General features: G+C 43.4%; 1 protein-coding gene across 1 annotated transcript; it reads right to left on the bottom strand.

Annotated features, from left to right (window-relative positions):
• Positions 1 to 978: 978 nt before the first annotated feature.
• On the bottom strand, positions 979 to 10,025 carry LOC146970353 (protein-lysine 6-oxidase-like). The gene is made up of 7 exons (XM_085804682.1): positions 9,025 to 10,025; positions 8,127 to 8,235; positions 7,562 to 7,699; positions 7,194 to 7,350; positions 4,370 to 4,465; positions 4,118 to 4,233; positions 979 to 3,776 (listed from the first exon to the last, which is right to left on the bottom strand). Exons 1-7 carry the CDS (start codon positions 9,884 to 9,886, stop codon positions 3,770 to 3,772), a joined length of 1,485 nt encoding a protein of 494 aa, XP_085660808.1. The 5' UTR covers positions 9,887 to 10,025; the 3' UTR covers positions 979 to 3,769.
• Between the last annotated feature and the right edge of the window lie 798 nt (positions 10,026 to 10,823).

Here is a 10,823-nt window from a genome sequence, read left to right as displayed (position 1 = left end):
CTTGACCCACTATAAATTTCAAACTGCGCATGTCTAAAAAAAAAAAAGTAACAAAAGGTTTTCACAGTGTGTTATCAATTAGGGATTTTCAGTTTTCTCTGTGGTAAGTAAAAAAAAAACAAAAAAACACCAAATATTCTGACAATCGCACCATGAATTCATTTTCTACAAATCCATGTAGGCCCTATCTCACAATAAAAACACAACTTTTCTTTTCCATCATGACCGGAGGCATTATTCTTCAGACGTTTCAAAGTGAACAAAACAAATTCTGTTCTGAGAAAAAAAATATGAGTGTTTGAGGTAAAAGATGAAGTGCACGACGCAGACAAGACAGACAGACAGACAGTACAGTGGATCAACAATCAAAGAATAACAAATCCTTTGAGCCCTCCCTCCAAATACCACCCAAGTCACAAAATACCACCCAGCTTGAAAGAGAGACACAATTCATCATCAGTCGTCCCACTAGAAGATGACGCCTAGCTGTGTTTTGTCTCAGAGCTCGACACAGTTTTCACCCTCTAAATTGACAGCACCGTGTCTGCTGGTTGTGTAAGTGACCCCCAGGAGAGGAAGTGGTCCGGCGTGTCTTGCCCTACTACACGCCCTCGCTGGTCCACGGCTGACCTCAGCACTGTTCCTAATCTCAATGGGATGACAGAAGTGCTGAGGAATTTCTCTGCTCCGTGCCTAAACCAACCTGTCAAGACGCTGCTTTTTAGGCCCGAGCACGTTCCTCTGTTACGTCCCCATGCCGGCTCTCACGTGGGCCCCCGCTTTGTTGAAATATGACCTGCAAATACCAGACCCTGGCCTAAGTAACCTCTCCAAACACTGCCCAATGTCTCTCCTGGCCACAGAATGTCCAGCTTTTTAGGCTGCGTCCCCCTCCTCACCTTACCTACCTGTAGACCGGGGCCTTGCTGAAAGCCAAATGTCTTCATCTAGATCCTCTTCTTTCTTTTTTTTTTTTGGTTTGGTCTTTGCCAGTGCTGCTCGGTGCATGTGTAAAAGCTAACGAGAGACTCCATCCAGATGTTGGTGTGAAGCTCCACAGCTGAGCAAACAGTCGCTGTCTTCTCTACAGCATGACATGTTTAATATGACATGCTGGTCCAAAAAGGAGAAGGGCCGGCTGAGTTCTGAGGAGCAGCAGAGCCGGGGCCAAACACTCATCACATGATAAAGTTCAACATCCCCCAGAGTTTTTATTGGACCTATGAAAACACAGAGAATGAATACTAATGACTTTGGTGACCCCTTCATCTTTTCAACACTTTTTTCTACAGTTTATGCAAAACTAATCACATTCATAACAGCCTCATCTCTCTCTCTCTTTCTCTCTTTTTGTTTTACACAGCATATGCTAACAAGTGTAACTGAAATAGTGCACCTTTTATATCTTGTTTGACTTATGTTCAGGAGCAGATCTCCCCAGTATAGAGATCTTTTTGCTGAAATAGTCATTGTCTGCAAATATTGTCCTGGAAATTCCAAGACAGACGGGAATGGAGTCGACTAAATAAGAGTCGGGGGGATTTTCCAGACACTTTCAACAACATAGACAATCTACTCTGGCAGGGAAGCACCTTGGCAACATCCAACGTAAACCATTTCAACTGGGCTTCATATCCCTGGATCTCTTTCTCTTTCTGAGGCAGAGAGTCTGAGCCGCCGCGTGTCGTTGTAAATACCCAACATCTGTACATTTAATAGCGCATATGTTGTCTGACACCTGCGTGTTTTCCAGTACATCATTCAAGGTTGCCTCATGATATATAAAGCTTTTTTTCGTTTTTTTTAATGGAGTGATTTATTCAAGGTAAAAATATCTTTGGATCTGGAGTGGGTTGCGAGGCACTACCCAGTCCGGAGCGAATACAATTGACACAGGTTTTTCTTTTGCTGTTTGAAACAGTCTAGTGCTTGCTGCACTAACACTTTTGCCTTTAGTGAAAACACATTTGAATGACTTGCTGGAGATATGCTCCGGTGGCTGTGTCAGTTCTCCAACTCAGACAAAATATCCCAGTGCTATTAAAAGGCCTGTCTGCTCAGACAATCCCCCCTTGGATGTGATTGAAGACGACGTGGTGAATTCTGGGCCAGCAGCTCAGACACACTCCTTTCTATTGTACATGTGCCGGGGAGGACCGAGAGAAAGAGAGAGAAGGCCTCCATTCATCATGCTCTGGCTGCGTTTTAGTAGATATGGCACGGCTGTATAAGATCCTGCAGGATGTGTCTTCACAGAGGCCTGTCAGTAAACAAGCCGCCGGGTGTCTGTCGGCAGGCCTGTTTGTCTCTGAGGCCACAATCTGCATGTATCTCTCAAAGTATAGAAGCTTTCTCCATTCAACAGGACAAGGACGAAAGAAATACTGATTCACTGCCACAGAGTGTGTTGAGTCACTTTTTTATAAAGCATGTTGCTTTTCTCCAGCCTGGGCACAAGCTCTTGAAACTGTCAAAAGAATAAATTCTGTAAATTGTCCTTGGTATTTTTTATAATAAACACAAGAGAAAATCCTCAGAGGTCAATGTTGTCTGTTGGCCTCTGAGATTTTCTCAGATTTTCTGGCATTTTATGACATTACAGTAAACTCTTGTCTGTGGTTGTGACTTCAAAGCAAAATGGAGGAAAATGTATGACTCACTCCTCACTCCGTCTTTATTGCATTAAATCTAACAGAATAAGATAAAAGTCATCAACATGGTTCAAGCAATATTAACAGTTTTACATTTTCAACATTTTCCATTCGCTCAGTTACACACAAGCACACATTTACATACTCCAACATTGCTCTCTTACTTTTTGAGATATTTATTACCACCAGGTGTTTCAGGATTTATAGTCTGGTGATATTCTGTTTTCTTATAAACCCCATGAAAAGACCAAAACCAAGAATAAAAATATTGTCTGTGTATCCAAGGACGTATCTTATTCCTCCACTGCTGAGCCACATTGTTGCACTGGATGACACACTCCCTCATTACCATGAACACAGGTGCTGTATTTTATACACACACAGTGTCATGCTGGTACAAATTCACATAAATGCACAACAAAATCTTAGAATAGGTCCTTAAAAATCACTATTTACTCTTGTTTGGGTAAAAATTATCTCTAAAAAAAACATTTACTAGTGCAACATGTGCATCTTCAGGGGAAAGCTGTGGGTTTGGGACTAAGAGCCAAAGTCAAGAAGTACTGAGATGTAATGCGATGCTGGTCCTTGGTCTCTTCATGAGATTTGTTGCAAATAAAATAAAGAATATCATCCTTTAAATAAACCTGTAACAGCTAATGAGGTGCACATAGCGTAAACACTGAGCAGAAAAACTGGACTACAAAAACAAAAAAGCAACACAAGACAAAGTTCAAGCAATAAACCAGCATTTAAGAAAAAAAAACTATAAGAACACAGTACTTGTATTTGTTAAGTAAAAAAAAAATGTAATGAATCAAGGCACATTAAGTAAAAACACAAAGTCAAGTAAACCTGGCAATCTCAATACTTTCATTTACAAAGATTGATGTAAACTTTTGCATTTGATAGCAAGAAATGCAACACAGGACTCTATGGCAGTTTGTAATGCAGTGTTACAACTGTGTTAAACACATTACCGATTGCACCTTGTGTTAGTCAGAGTGTTGATGTTGCTGTACGGCACAGAGAGAGAGAGACAGAGAGACAGAGAGGGAGAGAGGGAGGGAGAGATGTTTGCTGCCAAACTCCTGCAGATGGTACAGGAAATGAAGATTTCAAGCCCTGAAAATAGAAGGAGATGTAAAAACGAAGACATCCAACAACAACACACACACACGAGGCCTGACACAGCATCTTCCCAGACAGTTTCCTCTTTTAGCATATTTAGTTTCCATGTAGCTCTAGATGATCTACTTTTCATGACGGTACATTTTTCTGCTAAATCAGTGGGTTTTTAAGATTTAGGATAAATAATTTCATGAATTATTCATCAAATCTGCAGACGGTGTTTTCTTTAGACAGTGATCGATCACAAGCTCGTCTTAATAAGTATTTGATATGTTTAAAATGAAAATAAAGCATATGCAGGGATCATGTTCGAGAGACAGAGACTCTTACACTACCTTGTTACTCGACAGTTGCGCGTCTGGACATAAATTCCTGTGTAAGTGATATCACATCTCACTACGTTGTTGCTGAAGTCCGACTCAGGAACAAGGAAATTGGGATTGACAGTAACCTGAAAAAAACATAAATCAGAAGAGTTGGAGCAACTGTGCAGACAGGAAAGTGAAATTAATCTGCATCCTGTGAAATAAAACTCGCAAATAAATGAGATTACGATATAAAGTTGACCTGATATTTTTTGTTTTTACCTTCAAGATATAGTTTCCAGGGGGAACTTCGGTGATGTCGATCCACTGGCAGTCGATGTTGGCAGCGTAGACGTCGTGACATCCTGGACTCAGGCCCTGAAAACACAACAAACCCCCCCCCAGAGTGGTTCAAAGTCTTACTTCAGACTCTTTAGACGACTTTGACTGCTATTTTCCAACAAGTACATGCTGCAAATGTAGCAGATTTGAGTGTAAGTTATACAAACAGTTCTTGGAAGTAAAGCTGTTACAAGAAACCAGGACTAAGCAGCACAAAGCCAGAATCACAGAGCCCAGACAACAGATATAATAAATATTCCCATGACTACAGGATGTTTTTTTTTGTTTTTTTTGTTCACTGGCATACATCTAAGTTTTAGTTAGAAAAACATTTCTCAGAAGTGGATTTGGAGGATTTGCAAAAAAACTCGGACTTTGCGCAGCTCTGCCTTGAAACCTGAAGTCTCATTAAATGGTGTTTTTTAAAACTAAACTTTTTGCCTCAAAATCTCACGTGTCTCAAGTGAAGACAGACTTTATATTGTTTGGATGTCTACACATAACGGAGGAGTGTTACGGCCTTATCCACAGCCACACAATTAAAATAGAGATATGGTCCGTTTTCATCCAACCTCACCACACCCAACACAGAAATCCAAAGACAGGTTTATGGTTTCATGTGCTCTTCCAACTCATTACCACAGGCTTTGTTCACTTTCTCTGCAGCCACTTAAAGATACATTAAACACAATCTTACTTTGTTTGGTTTTATAATTTTGTTTATTAATTGTTCTGTCTTTGAGTGTCTAGTGTGTCTGTCCCCGCTCTTGGCCAGAAGAGGTGTTGAAGGATTTATCATCCAGTAGAAGTCTGTGTCTGTTTTATTTTGTTAGGTCACTGAGTGCTTTGCTCTTTAGTCGCTATCTGTTTGGACGACCCCTTTAAATTAAATTAAATTAAATTCAAATTTGTTCATTTTCATAATATTTTTTGGTGGAATATAACCTATTTTATCAGGTAAAGCTGTGGCTGCTCATCCATGGGACAGAGAATTATTCAAAAGACTAAATCTGTAACTCATTGATCGAGTTAACTACTTCTATTGTTCTTGTCGGATTCTTAATTTGCCTTTTACACAGGCTCTTCGCTGATTTTACACGGCTGTGAGCACAGCTGTATAATGTCGTCTGTGGCTCTGGAGGAGCTTTGTCAAGTCAGAGAACATGACTCACTTGAGTAATCTAATTTCAGGCTTGAAGACTTTGGATATAAGAGAAACCCGAGAGTGTAAATTAAAAAGAAATATGCAGGTGTTTCCGAAAGAAAAGAGGGTATAGATAAATTGGATCGGTGATCCAGTGGTTTCGGGACTTGACCCACACCAGCATCTCAAAGTCAGGATGTCTCTGGCCTCTATTGTCTCTCACAAATCCCCCCAAACTTTCTGACCGCCTAATTAAACCATGTCCTTCTGTACAGTAACACTGCCTCAGTAGGTTACACCGCTCCTCTCTGCTGTTCACTGGACCAGACCTTAAGACGGACAAACTCCAGACATCCCAGCCCTGATCCAGGACTGTCTCACTACGTATAGGTGCGTGATGTGTGGCCATGTTGAACCCAGACAGACAGACAGACAGCGAAGAGGTGGGAAACCGCTGTTAATTCAGACAAAAAAAGGCTGCTGCTTCTTTTAAAGCCAGTACAAACCACATGAAATTGAACAGGATATTGGATTTCATTTCTTGGCATTTAAAGTAGTAGACTGTGTGTTTTTCCCACCGTACAAGTTGCTAAGATCATTTTCTACAAAGTTGAAGGGCTGCTGAATGAAATGTTTTTGGGTTTTTTGATAAATTGTGTAATGTGCAGCTCAGTGGTACAGTCTCACAGCCTCAAAGAAATATGGTTCTTCTAGGTTTGATTCCCAAGCCTCGGGCCTTTCTGTTTGTGGTTGTGGCATGGGTTCTGTCTGGGTTCTCCGGTTTCCTCCCAGAGTCCACAGACATGCACACTTTGTTGACTGGTGACTCTGTAGGTGTGAATGTGAGCATGTGAGGTTATATGTCGGCCCTGTGATGGACTTGCCCTCGGTGTACCTGCTGGATGGACTGATCCAGCAGGAAGTGACCTGATGAACCATGTAATTAAATGGTAAATTGAACTAAAATGAGCCCAGTGTGTCGGTTTGAACCTGTTTGTGTCATGGCCCGTAAAGATTTGATTTGCTCTTTTGTCGTCTTGTGCTTCCTGTTTGTCTTTCATGTGTGTATTCCCCACTTCCTGTCTAGTTCTTCTCTCTCTTGATTGTTGATTATCATCGTCCCTTCTCTTGTGGTTATACACTCCGCTTTCCCTCTGTGTCTTTATCAGTTCGTCTGCGTCTTTGACTGTAGCGTTTCCGCTTTATTCCTTGAGTTATTCCCTCATATTCTAGCGTTTTTTTACCTGGTTTACGGTTCCGACCCTCGCCTGGTTTTGACCTTTTGACACTGTCTATTCAATCCGTTTGCCTCCAATCTGCTCTGTGGGTCCAGTTCTGTCCGACTCTGACAGTTTGTGCTTTTATGTTTGATTCCTCGGCCTCTCAGTCACCATAAGCATCCTGGACCCATCTTTAACTTCTCAACTCTTTAACCTTCTACACGCATCTCTTATTCATATATGTATGGTGTTTATGATCTGTGTTGTTGTCTGTATTGTCTTGCTGCTGCTCTGTGACATTTTAAATTTCCCCTCTGGGATTAAATAATGTATTTCTAATTGTAATCTCTCAGAGTTGATTTAACATTCACCTTGCGCAGCACCTGTAGCTGTATATTACCTGTGTATGAGACGTGCAGGCATAGCGACGCCTGAATCCAGGGTCACAGCCTGTGTCCTCCAGGCAGAAACTGGCCTTGTGTCCCTCTGCGACTTTGCGTCCGGTGGCGACGTCCAGCAGGTCGTAGTTACTGAAGGCGTCCATGCTGTGGTAGTGCCTGAGGGAGCAGATTAGATTGATTATTATTTTCTTGTAGCGGGGGGGTTCAGGAATTCCTCTAAGGCCACGACTTTATTGTCTTAACTGAATTTTGAGGGTGTGGTGTTTTTCTAGCTCGTTCTATCAGATGCGAACGGAGCCGCGCTAATCACGGCGTTTTGAATGATGTGAGGTCATTTGATTTCACGTCGGGTGCTGTGTAAACTCACTGGTGACAGCTGTGCCAGTCCCACTGGTATCTCGGCTTGACAGGGAGGAAGTCTGTGGTGCCTTGGTTCTTCACTTTCTGGGGGAACCGCAGCAGGACTCTGAAGTCGATGTCTCGCACGGCGGGTCCATAAGCTGACCTTGGACGGAGCAGAGGGGAAACGGGCATAAGCTGCGTTGGAAAGCGCCGCTGGCCGAGCTCCCGGGCCGAGTATTCTTAGGAGTAACGGAGCGCAGAGGGTTTGTTCCATTGTGCTTAATGCTTTTGGGAAAATCAACCCAGAACATTTATGTCTTGGCAGGACATCACGTCGGAGAATCGTTGCTCCATCACAAGATCAAACAGCTTTTGTGACTCTATCAACACAAAAGTTATCCTAACACAATTCAAAGCTATTCTACTGTAGCACAACCTGAAACTGTCCTCAGACAAGGGAAATTAGCCTTCACACTGTAAAAAACAAAGGAAATACATGTCTGTAGGTGGATGTCATGCAGGTGTGTGTGTGTCTGCGTGCTGCTATGTGCGTGCTGAGGCGGTGAATCACTTTTGGCACCACAGATTACCTGGCCAGACAGTTTTCCTCGGCTGCACAGCGGAGCGCATACATCTGCATGCGCTGGATATAAGCACCTGCTTGGATGGCATAGGGGTCTGGCACAAGGTCAGGCAGTCCTGGAGGAAATTAAAGGGACAATCCAAGTTTGTTTTTTTTTTACTGTAGAGAGCTGTCTGAGATCTAAGTGTTGCAATTTTATTCATGCTGAGTACAATCCGGTGAATTAGAGGCTGTCCAGGCTGAAAATCAGAGCAGCTGTTTGTGTTTGTTGGCATAATTCAACATTTTACATTCCTGAGCCGTCAGTCTGGGATCCACACAGTCCAACTGAGGTTGTTTTTACCATTCAATCTTTTTCTTCTCTTACTGAATGAGACAATCTGTCTTTAAAATATTCATAAACCCTTCTTCTGACTTCAGATGTAATTTTAATGCAGTGGATGATTATTGAGACCGAGGAGGTTTTATCCTGATTGATGCAGCCACTGGACCATCATGTCATTTCAATCCGTGATCATTAACAAGGTTAGACTCACTCATTCCACGTGATTAAGACACTTAAAGGAACACTTCACTCAAAATTGAAATTTTGACGGACCAGGAAGAGGAGCTTCCGCTGCAAACAAGCTTGAAATATACTAGACTTATTTAATTTTTTACATTACATACGAGCACTATGGAGGTATTTGGATGTTTTTTGGTGTGTCTTTTTGTTGCGGAGACAGTTGGTATCCATTTGCAACCGTTATATGGACATGCACTGCTACGCCGAGACCCCCTGTAACTCAGAGAAGCCACGGAGGACTCTGAAACCTCTCCCAGCCCTTATTAGTCGACATGAGGGTGAGTAGCCTAGATAATGAGTGCAATTTGAATTTTTGGGTGAACTATTCTTTTACACTTACCATTTTGGAAATATCTTGTTCCGTGTCCTGTGCCAGGTGGTGGTCGCCGGGGCTCGGGCCTCCTCTGCGGCGGCGGATACATGTTGTAGAAAACCGAGTTCCTGTGGTTTTTTAACGGGTTTCGAGGGTCGTCGTTAACCATGTCCTCTCCGTTAGCGGCGGCCTCGTTGACCGCAGCAGCAGCAGCAGCAGCATCCTCGGTGAGCGCGGGGAGCGGAGCAGCAGCGGCCTCGGCTTCTCTGTCCAAAGATGTGTAAGGATATGATGGGATGGAGTGATGATGGTCTGTCTGCGCTGGTTGCCTGGCGACAGACCCGACCTGAGGTTGAGGCTGTGGCACCGCGCGTAACTGCTGCTGCTGGTATTGCGAGACGTTGATGCTGTTGGTGATGATGTGCTCGGGGTTTAAAAAACGCCGCGCGCCTGGATAACCTGCAGCAGCGGCTCCTGCGCGAGGGCGCTCGGGCGGCTGTCTGGCCCCCGACGCACGAGGATTAACCGGCACAAACTGTCTAACAGCGTCTTGTACCGGTGTGAAAGACCCCGGCTGCACCGCACCGTGATGATGATGATGATGATCAGTCCTGAACTGCCTGGCTCCTCTGTGCGCCCCCGACGACGACCCCCCCGACCCCCCCTGGCTCCTGCTGCTCATGAAGACCCTGGAGTGGCTGCGGGACCGGACCGGGGCCTGGTACTCGGACCCGGTGCTCATCAGACTGTAAACCTGCCCGTTGTTCTGCCACTGGATGCGGTTCCGCCAGAGTCCAGCTGCTGCGCGCTGCTGCTGCTGCCCGAAGATGATGAGGGGAAGTAGAAGTCCTTGAAAAAAGTACAAAAACACAACTGACCATTTCGCCATGGTAGAAAAAAAAGAAAAAAAAAACGTAATAAAAATCAAATTCCTTTAGAAAGTCCAAGAGAAGTCGATTTATGACATGTAGCAGCACAGCGCGCAGATGTTTCTCTGTGGGACGCGGATGAAAAGCAGGAGTGCGCTCAACAGCATATCAGTCCACGAGCGACAGAGGAGAGGAGAGGAGAGGATGAGAGAGAGGAGGGCTGGAGCTTTTCTTTTTTTTTTTTCTCCTGCTCATTTATCGAACTCAGGCCAGTAACTTACGCAAAGTCAAACTTTCTAGCAAGAAAAGTTTAACCCATCCCTCCCCGCGTGGTTTAGTCCTGTTACACAAGGAGGTTTGCTGAGTAAACTTTACGCACGGGTGTCAACTCAACTCAAGTCATCTCAAAGAAGTTACCGTTCAGTTCAGTGTGGTTGATTTTAAAGGAGCAGCCCGTCCAGTGCAGAGAACAAAATAAAGGTTATGTGTTGAATAAAGCTTTTAATTCCACTTTCTCAGTGTCAGTCTTTCATTGAAGATATAACATTGTTGCTAATCCGCCATTCATCAACATAAACACTATTGTTAATGTTAAGTGTCATGCCACTCAAGTGCTAAACATCGAGATTAATAAACAGTTAAAATACCTGATAGTAGTTTTTAATCTAATCTAGCAACTTTTAAAATCTCTACAGGGTCTCCTGCAGGACTGACCACCGACCACTAGGGGGCAGCCTGCGTCTGCACTGTGTCACCTGTAACTTCAACATCCTTTAACCATCAGACGTCACTGCTGCTGAGCATGGAGGGCCGGTTTGAAGAGAAAGTAAAAAGTACTCATATTGAAACAGAGATTTTGTTCTTCATATCATTTTTATTTGTGTATTATTACTAAGATATTATCATCAATGTACACACTGACGCCTCTGTGACAATAAAACAATAACACAGGTGTTG

Source organism: Trachurus japonicus, chromosome 17 (assembly GCF_045865225.1).
Source record: "Trachurus japonicus isolate A0001 chromosome 17, Traja_1.0".
Taxonomy (NCBI): domain Eukaryota; kingdom Metazoa; phylum Chordata; class Actinopteri; order Carangiformes; family Carangidae; genus Trachurus; species Trachurus japonicus.
Note: the sequence above shows the minus strand (reverse complement) of the source record. Positions and strands in the feature narration are given on the sequence as shown.

Bases quoted from the DNA above. Each gene is read 5' to 3' on its own strand.
- LOC146970353 (XM_085804682.1), bottom strand. From the start codon at position 9,886: ATGGCGAAATGGTCAGTTGTGTTTTTGTACTTTTTTCAAGGACTTCTA. The intron at 4,466-7,193 runs GTAATATACAGC...TTGTGTTTTCAG, and splicing joins CCTGCACGTCTCATACACAG to GGCCTGAGTCCAGGATGTCA. The intron at 4,234-4,369 runs GTAAAAACAAAA...TGTTTTTTTCAG, and splicing joins CTGGAAACTATATCTTGAAG to GTTACTGTCAATCCCAATTT.